The following is a 17,404-nucleotide window of genomic DNA, read 5'->3' as shown; positions in this document are numbered from 1 at the left end:
CTGTGAGCCCTCTGTTGGGTAGGGACCGTCTCTATACGTTGCCAACTTGTACTTCCCAAGCGCTTAATCCAGTGCTCTGCACACAGTAAGTGCTCAATAAATACGATTGAATGAATGAACGAACAAATACCCTTATTATTTATTATTAGATCCGATTGCCCACTGTTGGGTAGGGACCGTCTCTCTATGTTGCCAACTTGGACTTCCCAAGCACTTAGTCCAGTGCTCTGCACACGGTCAGCGCTCAATAAATACGATTGAACGAATGAATGAATGAATGAATAAATGAATGAATGAACGAATACCCTGATCATTTATTATTAGATCCGATTGCCCACTGTTGGGTAGGGACCGTCTCTATATATTGCCAACTTGTACTTCGCAAGAGCGTAGTCCAGTGCTCTGCACATAGTAAGCGCTCAATAAATACGATTGATTGAATGAATGAACGAACAAATACCCTCATTATTTATTATTAGATCCGATTGTCCAGTCAATCAATCATATTTATTGAGCGCTTACTGTGTGCAGAGCACTGTACTAAGCGCTTGGGAAGTACAAGAACAAATACCCTCATTATTTATTATTAGATCCGATTGTCCAGTCAATCATATTTATTGAGCGCTTACTGTGTGCAGAGCACTGTACTAAGCGCTTGGGAAGTACAAGTTGGCAACATATGGAGACGGTCCCTACCCAACAGTGGGCTCACAGTCTAAAAGTGCTTAGTCCAGTGCTCTGCACACAGTAAGCGCTCAATAAATACGATTGAACGAATGAATGAATGAATAAATGAATGAATGAATAAATGAATGAATGAACGAATACCCTGATCATTTATTATTAGATCCGATTGCCCACTGTTGGGTAGGAACCGTCTCTCTATGTTGCCAACTTGGACTTCCCAAGCACGTAGTCCAGTGCTCTGCACACAGTAAGCGCTCAATAAATACGATTGAATGAATGAATGAATGAATAAATGAATGAATGAATGAATGAACGAACAAATACCCTCATTATTTATTATTAGATCCTATTGCCCACTGTTGGGTAGGGACCGTCTCTCTATGTTGCCAACTTGGACTTCCCAAGCGCTTAGTCCAGTGCTCTGCACACAGTAAGTGCTCAATAAATATGATTGAACGAATGAATGAATGAATGAATGAATGAATGAATGAATGAACGAATGAATGAATGAATGAACGAACAAATACCCTCATTATCTATTATTAGATCTGATTGCCCACTGTTGGGTAGGGACCGTCTCTCTATGTTGCCAACTTGGACTTCCCAAGCGCTTAGTCCAGTGCTCTGCACACAGTAAGCGCTCAATAAATACGAATGAATGAATGATTGAATGAATAAATGAATGAATGAACGAATACCCTGATCATTTATTATTAGATCTGATTGCCCACTGTTGGGTAGGGACCGTCCCTCTATGTTGCCAAGTTGTACTTCCCAAGTGCTTAGTCCAGTGCTCTGCACACAGCAAGCGCTCAATAAATACGATTGATTGATTGTTTGATCAATAAATACGATTGATTGATCAATAAATACCATTGATTGATCAATAAATACCATTGATTGATGATTGATTGATTGATTGATTGATTGATTGAAGGCGTCAGAGTCCGTCCCCGCGGCTGGGGCGCGGCACCTCCGGCCGGGTCCGCGAGGGGGCGCGCCGGAGCCGACGAGGGCGGTGGGCGGGGCCAGGGCGGAGGTGGGCGTGGCCATGGAGGGGAGGTGGGCGTGGCCTGGTCGGGCCTCGGGCGGTGATTGGCTGGGAGGGAGGGGGCGTGTCCCGGGCGATCGGCGCAGGCGTGCCCGGCAGCGGGCTGATTAGTCAGTGCCGGGGGCGCTGCTATGGAGCGGCGTCTCGGCGCGGCTCCTCCTCCTCCTTCCCCTCCTCGTTCCCCCGGTTCCCCGCCGTCCCTGGCCGGCCGCCCGGCCCCGCGGGGACCATGGAGTCGTGGCCGGGCGGCAGCCTCGGCGACCTGAAGTGGAGCGGAGCGGCCGTCCCGCTGGACTTGCTGGTCAGCACGCACCGGCTGCCCCAGATCGCACGGCTGGACAGCGGTGAGGACGCCCCCCCCCCCCCCCCCCCCCCCCGTGCAGACCCTGGGCGCCCTGTGCGCGTGCGCGCGCGCGCGCGCGAGCACCGTTGTGGGTGCTTGCACGCGCTCGCGCGCGCGCGCGCGCGCAACTGGGCGCTCGCGCCCCCTCAGCCGGACGATCGTTCCTTCATTCATTCATTCATTCATTCATTCATTCATTCTAATAATAATGATGGCATTTATTAAGCGCTTACTCTGTGCAAAGCGCTGTTCCAAGCGCTGGGGAGGTTCCAAGGCGACCAGGTTGTCCCTCGTGGGGCTCGCAGATTCAATCCCCATTTTACAGACGAGGGAACTGAGGCCCGCAGAAGTGACTTGCCCAAAGCCACACAGCGGACAGGTGGCGGAGCCGGGATTCGAACCCGTGACCTCGGACTCCAGAGCCCGGGCTCTTTCCTACAGACGAGGGAACTGAGGCCCGCAGAAGCGAATCAATCAATCAATCAATCAATCGTATTTATTGAGCGCTTACTATGTGCAGAGCACTGTACTAAGCGCTTGGGAAGTACAATCAATCAATCAATCGTATTTATTGAGCGCTTACTATGTGCAGAGCACTGTACTAAGCGCTTGGGAAGTACAAATTGGCATCACATAGAGACAGTCCCTACCCAACAGTGGGCTCACAGTCTAAAAGGGGGAGACAAGTGAAGTGAAGTGACTTGCCCAAAGTGAAGTGACTTGCCCAAAGTCACACAGCGGACAGGTGGCGGAGCCGGGATTCGAACCCATGACCTCGGACTCCAGAGCCCGGGCCTCTTTCCTACAGACGAGGGAACCGAGGCGCGCAGAAGTGAAGTGACTTGCCCAAAGCCACACAGCGGACAGGTGGCGGAGCCGGGATTCGAACCCATGACCTCGGACTCCAGAGCCCGGGCCTCTTTCCTACAGACGAGGGAACCGAGGCCCGCAGAAGTGAAGTGACTTGCCCAAAGCCACACAGCGGACAGGTGGCGGAGCCGGGATTCGAACCCGTGACCTCGGACTCCAAAGCCCGGGCTCTTTCCTACTGAGCCCTCATCATCAGTCGTATTTATTGAGCGCTTGCTGCGTGCAGAGCACTGTACTGAGCGCTTGGGAAGTACAAACTGGCAACATGCAATCGTACGTAGTGAGCGCTTACTGCTCAGGAAGACTAGACTGGGAGCCCACTGGTGGGGAGGGACCGTCCCTATAGGTTGCCAACTTGGACTTCCCAAGCGCCCAGTACAGTGCTCTGCAATCAATCGTATTTATTGAGCGCTTACGGGGTGCGGAGCACTGTGCTAAGCGCTGTCTGCACCCAGTAAGCGCCCAATAAATACGATTGAATGAATGTTCCTCTCCCCCTCGTCCCCCTCTCCATCCCCCCCATCTTACCTCCTTCCCTTCCCCACAGCACCTGTATATACGGATATATGTTTGTACAGATTTATTACTCTATTTATTTATTTATTTTACTTGTACATATCTATTCTATTTATTTTATTTTGTTAGTATGTTTGGTTTTGTTCTCTGTCTCCCCCGTTTAGACTGTGAGCCCACTGTTGGGTAGGGACTGTCTCTATATGTTGCCAACTTGTACTTCCCAAGCGCTCAGTACAGTGCCCCGCACACAGTAAGCGCTCAGGAAATACGATTGAATGGATGTTCTCTGTCTCCCCCTTCTAGACTGTGAGCCCACTGTTGGGTAGGGACCGTCTCTATAGGTTGCCACTTGTACTTCCCAAGCGCTTAGTACAGTGCCCCGCACACAGTAAGCGCTCAGTAAATACGATTGAATGAATGTTGTCTGTCTCCCCCTTCTAGGCTGCGAGCCCGCTGTTGGGGAGGGACCGTCCCTGTATGTTGCCAACTTGTTCTTCCCAAGCGCTTAGTACAGTGCTCTGCACACAGTAAGCGCTCAATAAATACGATTGATTGATTGATTGATTCCCCCTTCTAGACTGTGAGCCCGCAGTTGGGGAGGGACCGGCTCTGTATGTTGCCAACTTGGACTTCCCAAGCGCTCAGTACAGTGCCCCGCACACAGTTAGCGCTCAGTAAATACGATTGAATGAATGTTGTCTGTCTCCCCCTTCTAGACTGTGAGCCCGCTGTTGGGTAGGGACCGTCTCTATAGGTTGCCAACTTGGACTTCCCAAGCGCTTAGTACAGTGCTCAGCACCCAGTAAGCGCCCAATAAATATGATTGAATGAATGTTAGGTCTGTCTCCCCCTTCTAGACTGTGAGCCCGCTGTTGGGGAGGGACCGGCTCTGTATGTTGCCAACTTGTTCTTCCCAAGCGCTTAGTACAGTGCCCCGCACACAGTAAGCGCCCAATAAATACGATTGATTGAATGTTGTCTGTCTCCCCCTTCTAGACTGTGAGCCTGTTGTTGGGTAGGGACCGGCTCTGTATGTTGCCAACTTGGACTTCCCAATCAATCAGTCAATCAATCAATCGTATTTATTGAGCGCGTACTGTGTGCAGAGCACTGGACTAAGCGCTTGGGAAGTACAAGTTGGCAACGTATAGAGACGGTCCCTACCCAACATTCATTCATTCATTCAATCGTATTTACTGAGCGCTTACTGTGTGCAGAGCACTGTACTAAGCGCTTGGGAAGTACAAGTTGGCAACGTATAGAGATGGTCCCTACCCAACAAGGGGCCAACAGTGGGCTCACAGTCTAGAGCGCTTAGTCCAGTGCTCTGCATGAATGAATTTACTCTATTTTGTTAATATGTTTTGTCTTGTCGTCTGTCTCCCCCTTCTAGACTGTGAGCCCGCTGTTGGGGAGGGACCGTCTCTATATGTTGCCAACTTGGACTTCCCAAGCGCTTAGTACAGTGCTCCGCACACAGTAAGCGCTCAATAAATACGATTGAATAAATGAATGTGCGCACCGTCGGACCCCAGCGCTCGCCCGCCCCCGCAGCCGGGCGATCATTCATTCATTCATTCAATCGCATTTATTGAGCGCTCACTGTGTGCAGAGCACTGTACTAAGCGCTTGGGAAGTCCAAGTTGGCAACGTATAGAGACGGTCCCTACCCAGCAGCGGGCTCACAGTCTAGAAGAGTCTAAATACTCAATCGTATTTATTGAGCGCTTACTGAGTGCAGAGTGCTATACTAAACGCTTGGGAAACGCTCACCCCCGCTGTACTAGGAACGCTGTACTAAACGCTCACCTCCTCCAGGAGGCCTTCCCAGACTGAGCCCCCACCTCCTTCCCTCCCACAGCACCTGTACATATGTTTGTACATATTTGTTACTCTATTTTACTTGTACATATTTATTCTATTTATTTTATTTGGTCTATATGTTTTGTTGTCTGTGTCCCCCTTCTAGACTGTGAGCCTGCTGTTGGGTAGGTACATATTTATTCTATTTATTTTATTTGGTTTATGTTTGTTTTGTTGTCTGTTTCCCCATTCTAGACTGTGAGCCCACTGTTGGGTAGGGACCGTCTCTATATGTTGCCAGCTTGTACTTCCCAAGCGCCTAGTACAGTGCTCTGCACACAGTAAGCGCTCAATAAATACGATTGAATGAATGAATGAATTTGTATATAGGTTTGTACATATTTATTACTCTAATTTACTTGTACATATTTATTCTATTTATTTTATTTGGTTTATATGTTTGTTTTGTTGTCTGTCTCCCCCTTCTAGACTGTGAGCTCGCTGTTGGGTAGGGACTGTCTCTATATGTTGCCAACTTGTACTTCCCAAGCACTTAGTACAGTGCTCTGCTCTGCATTTGAACCCACGACCTCTGACTCCAAAGCCCTTGCTCTTTCCACTGAGCCACGCCACGTCTCTGTGTTGCCGATTTGTACTTCCTGAGCGCTTAATAGTAATAACGATGATGATGGCATTTATTAAGCGCTTACTGTGCAAAGCACTTTTCTAAGCGCTGGGGAGGTTAGTCCAGTGCTGTGCACACAGTAAGCGCTCAATCAATATGATTGAGTGAATGAATAATAATAATGATGGCATTTGTTAAGCGCTTACTACATGCCAAGCACTGTTCTAAGTTCTGGGGGTGTGTGCAGGTGATCAGGTTGTCCCACGTGGGGCTCACGGTCTTCATCCCCGTTTTACAGATGAGGGAACTGAGGCACAGAGAAGTTGTGACTTGCCCAAAGTCACACAGCTGACAATCGGCGGAGCCGGGATTAGAACCCATGACCTTTGACTCCCAAGCCCTGGCTCTTTCCACTGAGCCACGCTGATGAGTGAATGAATGAATGACGATCGCTTCCCTCCATCGCCTTCCTCTCCGTCGGACTTTGTCCAGCCCGCCACTGTGGGCAACTTTCTAACGCGGGCCCGGGCGCCTGGTCCCCACCCCGGGCAGGGGGTAAACCCCGCCGGTCAAAGGGGCCTGGGCATTTAATAATAATGATGATATTTGTTAAGCGCTTACTATGTGCCAGGCACTGTTCTAAGCGCTGAGAGGTACAAGGTGATCAGTTTGTCCCACATAATAATAATAATGATGGCAATTGTTAAGCACTTACTATGTGCCAAGCACTGTTCTAAGCGCTGAGAGGTACAAGGTGATCAGTTTGTCCCACATAATAATAATAATGATGGCATTTGTTAAGCGCATGCTATGTGCCAAGCACTTTTCTAAGTGCTGAGAGGTACAAGGTGATCAGTTTGTCCCACATAATAATAAGAATGATTGCATTTTTTAAGCGCATGCTATGTGCCAAGCACTGTTCTAATTGCTGAGAGGTACAAGGTGATCAGTTTGTCCCACATAATAATAATAATGATGGCATTTGTTAAGCGCATGCTATGTGCCAAGCACTGTTCTAAGTGCTGAGAGGTACAAGGTGATCAGTTTGTCCCACATAATAATAATAATGATGGCATTTGTTAAGCGCATGCTATGTGCCAAGCACTTTTCTAAGCGCTGAGAGGTACAAGGTGATCAGTTTGTCCCACATAATAATAATAATGATGGCATTTGTTAAGCGCATGCTATGTGCCCAGCACTTTTCTAAGTGCTGAGAGGTACAAGGTGATCAGTTTGTCCCACATAATAATAAGAATGATTGCATTTGTTAAGCGCATGCTATGTGCCAAGCACTTTTCTAAGCTCTGAGAGGTACAAGGTGATCAGTTTGTCCTACATAATAATAATAATGATGGCATTTGTTAAGTGCTTACTATGTGCCAAGCACTAGTCTAAGTGCTGAGAGGTACAAGGTGATCAGTTTGTCCCACATAATAATAATAATGATGGCATTTGTTAAGTGCTTACTATGTGCCAAGCACTAGTCTAAGCACTGAGAGGTACAAGGTGATCAGTTTGTCCCACATAATAATAATAATGATGGCATTTGTTAAGTGCTTACTATGTGCCAAGCACTAGTCTAAGTGCTGAGAGGTACAAGGTGATCAGTTTGTCCCACATCATAATAATAATGATGGCATTTGTTAAGCGCATGCTATGTGCCAAGCACTTTTCTAGACATTGAGAGGTACAAGGTGATCAGGTCGTCCCACGTGGGGCTCACAGTCTTCATCCCCATTTTCCAGATGAGGTAACGGAGGCATAGAGAAGTTGAGTGACTTGCCCAAAGTCACACAGCTGGCAAGTGGCGGAGCCGGGTTGAGAACCCATGACCTCTGACTCCAAAGCCCGGGCTTTTTCCACTGAGCCACGCTGCCCCTGCTCTGCCCTGGGCACCGGGGGCGGAAGCCGTTCCGGACCGATGGACCGGTGGGCCATCACCAGTTAATCATTAGCTCGGAGAAGGTCCATTTCGGAAAAGCGATAGGACACACAAGAACCCAGAGTCGGACCCCGACCCGAGTCCTCTGAAACCCCGTCAGTTCCCTAAAAATAGTTTTTTTAAAAAAATCTGCATTCGGTTTGCCAACATATGCGTTGCCCTCCTCAAGTAGTTGGGTAGTTACCCTGGCACAGTGCACTCCTTTTCTCTGCGAGCTGCAGGAACTTTATTGCTCGATTTTTGGAGGATATTTCTCCGTGCCCCAAATGGTTTTGTCTTGGTGGTTTCACAACTAGAGAACGGTCTCGCTCTGCTGTGTGACCTTGGGGAAGTCACTTCACTTCTCTGTGCCTCAATTAGCCCATCTGTAAAATGGGGATGAAGACTGTGAGCCCCACGTGGGGCAACCTGATTATTACCTTGTATCTATTCCAGCGCTTAGAACAGTGCTTGGCACATAGTAAGCGCTTAACAAATACCATTCTTTTTCAAGCGTTTAGTACAGTGCTCTGCACACAGTAAGCGCTCAATAAATACATTTGAATAAAGGGTAGCAGGCAAGTGTGAAGCACCTGGGGGCAGTGCCCTCTGTTGTTAAGGAGCTTTCTCCAACACCAGAGCTTAAGCAAGTATTTAAACAAGTCACGGAGAGCTGTCAGGAAGCGCAAAAGGGGAGTGAAAGGATGGATACCCAATTTAAAAAGTAACCCAGGAGAGGATAATAATAATAATAATTTTGGTATTAAGCGCTTACTATGTACAAAGCACTGTTCTAAGCACTGGGGCGATACAAGGTAATCAGACTGTCTCACATGGGGCTCAGTCTTAATCCCCATTTTACAGATGAGGGTGCTGAGGCACAGAGAAGTTAAGTGACTTCCCCAAAGTCACACAACTGACAATTGGCAGAGCCGGGATTTGAACCCACGACCTCTGACTCCAAAGCCCGGGCTCTTTCCACTGAGCAACGCTGCTTCACAGCCTAGCCCTTCCAACCTGTGGCTCAGCGATCAGGGGGAGCCATGTGACTCGGTTTTTTTTTTTTTTTGTCGTCTTAAAATCAGAAAAGTTCGCAGGCACTTGGGAAAACCCGAAGTGCTAATTCCTTGGGGACATTAGGGGTGTGAAGGGTCATGGAAAAGCTGTGAGATTTTTGACAGCTGCTGATGTGAACAGCTGGGAGGGAGAGTGAGTAGCAGCTTAGAAGGAAAGGGGAGTGAATGCAGGAGGTGGAGGGCAGGTATCTTTGGAAGAGAGGTGAGTGAGTGGGAAGAGATGGTGAGCCGCTCCACCAAACAGAAAACCCTGAAGTGACTCTCCTGGAGAAGTGAGTGTCCCGGAATACACAAGACAGCTGGGCTTCCCTCCTTTTCTTATGCTATTAAGCGATTACTGTGTGCTAGGCACTGTACTAAGCACTGGGGGAGACACAAGCTAATCAGAATGGACACCGCCCTTGTCCCAAACAGGGCTCCCAGTCTTAATCCCCATTTTTACCTCCTTCCCTTCCCCACAGCACCTATATATATATGTATATATGTTTGTACATATTTATTACTGGATTAAATTGTAGTGACACCACTGCTTAGAACAGGCCCTGGCACATAGGAAGCATTTAATGAGTACCATAATTATTAATTATGAATTAATTAATTGTGAATTAATTAATTATGAGAAGCAGCGTGGCTCACTGGAAAGAGCCCGGGCTTTGGAGTCAGAGGTCATGGGTTCAAATCCCAGCTCCGCCAACTGTCAGCTGTGTGATTTTGGGCAAGTCACTTAACTTCTCTGCGCCTCAGTTCCCTCATCTGAAAAATGGGGATTAAGACTGTGAGCCCCCCGTGGGACAACCTGATCACCTTGTAACCTCCCCAGCGCTTAGAACAGTGCTTTGCACATAGTAAGCGCTTAATAAATGCTATCATTACTATTATTACTCTATTTTACTTGTACATATGTACTCTATTTTATTTTGTTAGTATGTTTGGTTTTGTTCTCTGTCTCCCCCTTTTAGACTGTGAGCCCACTGTTGGGTAGGGACTGTCTCTGTATGTTGCCAACTTGTACTTCCCAAGCGCTTAGTACAGTGCTCTGCACACAGTAAGCGCTCACTAAATACGATTGACTGATTGATTGAAGGGAAGTAACTTGCCCGAGGTCACACAGCTGACAAGTGGCGGAGCAAGATTAGAACCCACAGCCTTCTGACTCTCAGGACCGTGCTCTATCCACCACGCAACACTGCTTCTTGTAGAAGCCAGGTCCTTCTGATTTCCAGGCCCGGGCTCTACCCACTAGACCACGCTGCCTCTCCATTGCAACTTGGAGGGTTTGAAAAGGACAAAAACTTGTTCTTTTCTTCCTCCTTTCTGGTACAAAGAACTGGCAGCCGGGCGTGTTGCATCGGATGGAGCCGAGTTCCCACACTGACTTCCGGGCATTGGTATTTTAAAGAGAACTTGACCCAAGCCCTCTTCGCCCCCTCTCCCCGCCGTCCTCCCTTCACTCTTCGCTTTGCAACAATAAGGGGCAGGGTGCGCTCTCCCTGGATCCCCTGGGGAACTGTCGGAAGTGTTCCAGGCCCCAGCTGTAATATATTGGCCCTTTGTTGCGACTTCCACCAATTTTTGCCAGGAAAGAGTCTGAGGCTTTTACGTCTGGACTCGCCGGTCGTTTTTATGGAACTAAACCAACTGTGTGAGATTGTGCTCATTTTACAAGGGTCCTGCGAGAGCCTAATTTGCTGGTAAAATAACCTTGCTACTTAAAGCAGTTTAAACGACCCTCAGACTCTCGTGCTTAAAAAGATGCCAAGTTTAATCTGCCTGCCAGGCTGAGCTGGCAGCCGTTCAGGCTATAGTAACTGACTCACAACGTCACCCAGTTCCCCTCCCTCTGCTCCCAGCCACCCTCCCTATCCCATTATTGGGTGTGGATTTACTGCCCTTCACCCCCATACCTAGGCCTTTATCTAATAGAAATCGAGCAGCCCCTCATAGGCCCTTATCTAATAGAAATCGGGCAGTCCCTTGGATTCCATTCCATCTTTTCGCCGGGGGAAGAGGAAAGGGATGTGGTGGAACGTGGGAGGCGAGAAGAATCCAGATCTTCTCCGTTAGATCATTGGTGCTAGGATTGGGAGTTTGGAGAAGGAAGGATGGTAGAGAGAGGGGTGTAAGAATTTCTCTTCACGCTTCAGGGTAGGGTAGGGGAGCCGGGTATTGCCGTACTTCCAACAGTGGCACTTGAGCACCGTCTCACTTTCTTTTCAGGAGCCCCACGGTGAAGCTCTCACTGGGGCTGAGCCAAGAGGGCATGGAGACGAAAACGTCAGGAGTTATAAAATCAGGTAGCCCTAATGGTGAAACGCATACCTCACTGGGAATTAGATTGCTTTCTATCTCTCAAAGGAGTGGTTCAGGGGAGGAACGTGACAGCAGTGGCATAGTTGACTTCGGCTAGGGAAAGAAGGAAGCAGATTAGGTGTGGGTGAGGCACCCTTCTTGGTTCTGCCCTTAGGTGCCGGGCCAATAGAAAAATCTGTAGATTTCCCCCAGCAGCTCAGGACTCCAGAATTTTGAGGTTGTCAATCTTCAAAACAAACAGATTATCCCAAATGACCGGCTAACTTCTGTTTTTTGTTTGGGTTTTTTTTTTTTTTTGAGTGGAGCGGAAGTGCAAAACTAAGAGCTTTTAATCCCTTTAGTCTTAAATTTCTTGACCATTCTCAAATGCTCTGCAGCTGCCCTGGGGGGTAGGGAAAAGTGATCTCCAAATATTCAGGGCCTGTTCAATTAAGAGTCCCTTAATTTCTCCTGGCATCCGTGCTGTATTGGATCTTCAGCTTTATAGTGGCTATCCTGGAATGTTCTGGAGGGGCAGAGAAGAGATCAGGTGGATGCTCCTCATCTGTGATGGGTGTTTGTGAGGCTCTGTCAGCCGTACCTTCCCCAGCCTGCCGATTCAGGGTCCAGGCCCTGGAAGGTACAGGGAAGGTTGGCTTCTCCTCCAGCTTTCTGAGCTCCAGCTCTCCCGTGCACTGAAATATAATTCATTCAATCGTATTCATTGAGCGCTTACTGTGTGCAGAGCACTGTACTAAGCACTTGGGAAGTACAAGTTGGCAATGTATAGAGACGGTCCCTACCCAACAGCGGGAGAATCTCCAAGCTATGAACCCCATTTTTTTTCTTTAGGTGTTTAAGCGCATATTATGTGCCAGGCACTGTACTAAGCGCTGGGGTAGATTCACAAACTAAGTTGGGCACAGTCCATGCCCCACATGGGGCTCACAGTCTCTAACTCCATTTTACAGATGAGGTAACCGAGGCACAGGGAAGTGAAGTGACTTGCCCAAGGCCACACAGCAGGCAAGTGGCGGAGCTGGAATTAGAACCCAGATTTTCCAACTCCCAGGCCCGTGCTCTATCCAGTAGGCCACACTGCTTCTCGTCTAAGCCAGTTGGGGAGTCTAGCTCTCTGGGACCTCCAGGTGAGAGGGCAGAGGTGAGGTGGGAAGGGACTGATGGGAGGGAAAAGGTGGAAGAGCAAGGAGAGGAAGGGCAGATTAGAGTTCACCAAATCTGGCATGTTTCTGAATATCATGGCAAACCCAGCCCTGATGACCCAATTCTCCCCACTTCAGAAAAGCTACATCCCAGTGTTGTTTCAGCTCAGATTGATACTTCGTGGAAGAGTAAATCATTCAAAATAAAGTCCATTTCCTCCCCAGGCTCTGCTTTCAAAGGAAAATATGACTTACTAATGTTATCTGTAATCATAATAGTAATATTCGTTCAACACTTTCTATATACTGAACTATCTACTGGGGTAGATAAGCAGATCGGACACAGCCCGACCCACCTGGGGCTCACAGTCTTAGGAGGTGGGAGAACAGCTATTTAATCCCCAATTTATAGGTGAGGAAAGGGAGGCAAAGAGAAATTAAGCAGAGGGTGCGCCCTATCGATTCAGGTGTCCAGAAGTAGCGGCCATGGATTGCCAAAACAACTGACAGTGAGTTTTTCCCGTATTGACATTTCACATACTAGAGCATCTGTGTTATTGGATTGACCGTAGGCCCTTTTTTATGGGGGCATGTGGAATCCAGATCTGAGAGCTTTGGTCGGGTCCCTGGGGGTCTGTTGAAATGGGAGTTTACTGTAATCCACCCCTGCGGAGATGGGATTGTTGTTAATTCTTGTTCAGCAAGATGCCTGGCATTGCGGACTGTGGAATCTGGGGAAGTTGCTTCCCTGGTAGCTCGTGTCCTTAACTAGTAGTTTGGCTACTGCATTCTGTCCTGGCTGTAGCTGCAGGGTGACCTTCAGGGGCAGCTGAAATCACAGCATGCCTCTCTAATCTAGGCTGAAGTTTGTAAAAGATTGGGGGGGGAGGTGGGAGGCAGAGCCTGCCACATCAAGGGTCTGATTTGGAAATGTGCTCGTTGTGGGCAGGGAATGTGTCTACCAACTCAGTTCTGTTGTACTCTCCTAAGCACTTAGTGCAGTGCTCTGCACACAGTGAGCCCTCAATAAATACCATTTAGCTGTTTTTGTGGGGTGGGAATGTGTCTGTTGTACTGTACACTCCCAAGCGCTTAGTACAGTGCTCTGCAAAGAGTAAGTATTCAATAAATAGCATTGATTGATGGCAACCATTGGGCCTTCCGTGGATCCATGCTGCTGGAATGAGCAGAGGGAAAGTGCCGTGGCCTGCGCACCAGAGACGTCTTTAGGGAGCGGGGTTGGGACAAGCAAGAAAGGCCCTTCTGGCTAAAATTAGCACCAGAAATTTGTTTTTTGTTTCACGATATTTCAGTGCTTACTGTGCGTTACGCACTGTTCCAAGACCTGGGGTAGATACAGGTTAATCAGGTTGGACACAGTCCCTGTCCTGCATGACTCTCACAATCTGAGTAGAAATTCTGGTCCAGAAACCTGTTCTCCCTTGCCCTTAGATATTGAGCCCCCTGAAGGACAGGGATTGTACCCGTTCTGATGGTATAACTCCCCCTGGCACTTAACTTCTCCCTTTATAGTCTCCCCTTATATTCTTAAATTGCGAGCCTCCTGAGGGATAGGGACTGTGTCTAATTCCCACCTCTGTATACTTTCCCAGGGCTTAGTACAGTGCTTGGCACAGAGTAAGTGCTTAATTCATACAGGTATGCCTAACTACTGCCATATTGTTTGGCACATATAGGCAAGTGCTTAACAATTATCCCAATTATTTAGTATTATGCTAAATGGATTGGGGACGGCCACGTAGTTAAGTACCAGAGTTTTAGGGTGTGGTGAGGAGAAGGGGAGTAGAGGTGAAATCCAAGTACCTCCCCACCCCCAACCAAGGAGAGGTGACCGTGTCCACCGCAGTTGCACAGAGGGTGATGGAGAATTGGCCTTTTGACCCATTAGGAATGAAGCCCTGGGAAGGCTTTTACAATTCAAACTTGTACTTGTACTTCCCAAGAGCTTAGTACAGTGCTCTGCACACAGTAAGTGCTCAATAAATATGATTGAATGAATGAACGAACTGATTTTGGAGGTTCCTTGGTTGCTCTGATTGGGTAGACAGGAATTTCGTCACTTTCAGAGAGTAGGACTCTTCCCTCATGAGAAGACTGCATCAGTGCAGGGACTGGTGTCTGCTAATTTCCAAAGTTTGCCAGACTCCATCACAGGGCACTGAACCAATAATCGTGATGATGAGAAAGATGGTGATGTCACCATTCAGCAGTCAGATTTTACCGGCCTGCCCCTTTCCATCTGCCCATGGGGCATAGATATTAAAATGAATGAAATTCGAATGTGTGCTTTTCTGCAAGCATGGCATAAAGCATTCTTTGTCTTTCAAAGACTGGTGAATTCTAGGAACGCGATGCTGGCCCCGGGCATCTCTTGTGAGTGTAGTAAATCTTAAGAGATTGATTTAGTTAGTAGTAGCAGTTATTGAGCACCCACTTGGTGCACTTCACTGTACTAGGTGCTTGGGAAGTACAGAATAAAGAAGTGACACATTCCCTACCTTCCGGGAGCTTGCACTCTCTCTCTCTCCCCCTTCTAGACTGTGAACCCACTGTTGGGTAGGGACCGTCTCTATATGTTGCCAACTTGTACTTCCCAAGCGCTTAGTACAGTGCTCTGCACACGGTAAGCGCTCAATAAATACAATTGATTGATTGATTGATGGAGACAAATGTGAAAATATTTACAACTGTTCACAATACTTGTGTATACTTATATACACAAAGGCTAAGGAAAATGTAAATAAGTTTGCAAGCGCTAGAGTTGACTGAAGGCACCTTGTGTGGAGCATCGTGACTTTTCTTCGTACTGTCTTCCTTCTGGATTTCTCCAACTTGCTCTTCATCCACTGCACCCCCATCTCTATTAGAACTCAGGTTCTGGTTATGAAAGGCAGCCTGGCTCAGTGGAAAGAGCACAGGCTTGTGAGTCAGAGGTCATGGGTTCTAATCCCGGCTCCGCCACAAGTCTGCTGTGTGACCTTGGGCAAGTCACCTAACTTCTCTCAGCCTCAGTTCCCTCATCTGTAAAATGGGGATTAAGACTGTGAGCCCCACATGGGACAACCTGATCACCTTGTATCCCCCCAGTGCTTAGAACAGTGCTTCGCACTTAAGTGCTTAACAAATGCCATCATTGTTATTATTAATGGCCGTGGGGGACAGAGGGGAAAACTTGTGTGACACTAGTACTTATAATATTGAACACAGTGCTATACTAAATGCTGGAAAATATCATGGGGGGAATTAGTCACAGACCTTGTCCCTCAGGAGTCTCACAATCTAGAACACAGAGATAAGTGTTCAGACCCAAAGTACCTGTATATCCATCCTCCAATGCCCATTCCATGTGAGCAGAACCTCTGGTTTGAAGGTTTGACAACAAAGCACAGCAGGTTCAACAACTAATTCTCCCTGATGGACTGAACTGACCCTATTCTGATCCCTTCCTTTTGCGAAGAGGAATCTGGCTGGTCGACCCAAAGCTTCTAACTATTCTCCTCAAGCTCGTCCCCTAGAAAAGCTCACTGTGAGCGAGGAATGTTTCTGTTGTATTACTGTGTAGTACTCTCCTTCCAGGTTATGAAATTTGGTTGTGTGGAGGGTTCCTGAGCCTGGCCTGACAATCCTCTCCCTCTCCCCCGACCCCCTGCGTGTGGGTTTATGCCGTTCTGGCCCCAGTTCTGAACCTAAGTTCAGGGTACAGCACCCAAGGGCCTCCTTCAGGTAACTCCTTTGGTCTTGGTGGTCACAGTAGCATTACTTGCACTCCCGATTGTCCTCTACCTCCCTGATTGATTCCTACTTAGGCTGGGAGCCCCACGTAGGACAGGAACTTTATCCAACCTGCTTATCTTGTAGCTACCCCAATGCTTTGTATAGTGCTTGCTACGTGTCAAGCCTGCAACTATCGCTATTATTCTTTGCCAAAATCTGTGTGTTAACAGTGTGAGAAAAACGAATGGTCTAGTGGAAACAGCATGGGGTTGAGAGTCAGAAGCACCAGAATTTTAATCCCTGCTCCCCCACTTGTCTGCTGTGTGACCTTGACAAGTCATTTTACTTTTCTGTGCTTCACTTACCTAATCTGTAAATTGGGGATTAAGACTGTGAGCCCTCTGTGGGACAGGGACTGTGTCCAACCCAATTACCTTGTATCTCCCCCAGTGCTTAGTACAGTGCCTGGCACATAGTAAGCACTTAACAAATACCACAAGTAATAATACAAGCACCTCCTTGTCTGTCCAGCCTCATCACAAATGTGAGGAAGATCATCTTCAAATATGAAAAACATGTCGTTTTCCCTAAGGAGAAGAATCCACTGATGGGTTGCTGCTAGCTATGACTTCCTCACCTTTCTCAGCCACAAGGAGCCCCAGGAAATGAATTTTTATAAAAAGAAACTTTTAATTAACTTTAAAGCCACTGCTTCCCTTGGGGCATTGGTGAAAACCATAGTATTCGTTTAATGTCTTCTGGAAGAAGAGTCCAGATGCATTGGTGCTAGATTTTCTCCAGGGAAGAATTTACTTCAAAAAAATGAGCTAGAGGGTGTGTGTGTCTGTGTGCATGTGTATGTGCGCTCACACACATACAATGGAAAAAAATACTTTTGTAGGATTAGACTTTCCTAATATTGAGTCCTTCAATGAGCATTTTCTTCTTTCGACTGAGCTGAGTAAAACAAGATAAGGTTAGGGTATTCCAGTGGACTCAGAGAAGCCTTGATAAGTCTTTTCAGTCGGAGAGGCTTTCAGATTATTAGTGAGATGACCTCACCTCCGACTGTCATGGTTTCAAAAGCACTGGCTGTGTGAGGGGAAAAATCATTACTCTCTTCAACCCCCTAGATTTCCGTCACCGCCAAGGAGCGAACAAGGGGAGCAATGACCAAATTTGAGCAAGCAGTGCTTTCCCATCTCAGCACAATCCCGGCTCTTTGAGATGAGTTTCAGCCCTGGTGGCTTCTGGAAATGCCATGATTCCTGGGGAGTGTAGGGCCACTGGGAGGGTCTGGGATTGGGCTACTGGGGCAGGCTTGG

General features: G+C 47.8%; 1 protein-coding gene across 1 annotated transcript in view; it reads left to right on the top strand.

Moving 5' to 3' along the window:
- The first annotated feature begins 1,963 nt into the window (after positions 1-1,963).
- Positions 1,964-17,404, top strand: part of GAREM1 (GRB2 associated regulator of MAPK1 subtype 1) — a 161,694-nt gene continuing 146,253 nt past the window's right edge. Inside the window, 1 exon segment of the mRNA XM_038766732.1 lies at positions 1,964-2,082. Coding sequence (XP_038622660.1) covers positions 1,968-2,082 — 115 coding nt within the window. The 5' untranslated portion in view covers positions 1,964-1,967.

Source organism: Tachyglossus aculeatus, chromosome 25 (genome assembly GCF_015852505.1).
Source record: "Tachyglossus aculeatus isolate mTacAcu1 chromosome 25, mTacAcu1.pri, whole genome shotgun sequence".
NCBI lineage: Eukaryota > Metazoa > Chordata > Mammalia > Monotremata > Tachyglossidae > Tachyglossus > Tachyglossus aculeatus.
The sequence above is the reverse complement of the archived record's forward strand: the minus strand, read 5'-3'. Positions and strand labels throughout refer to the sequence as shown.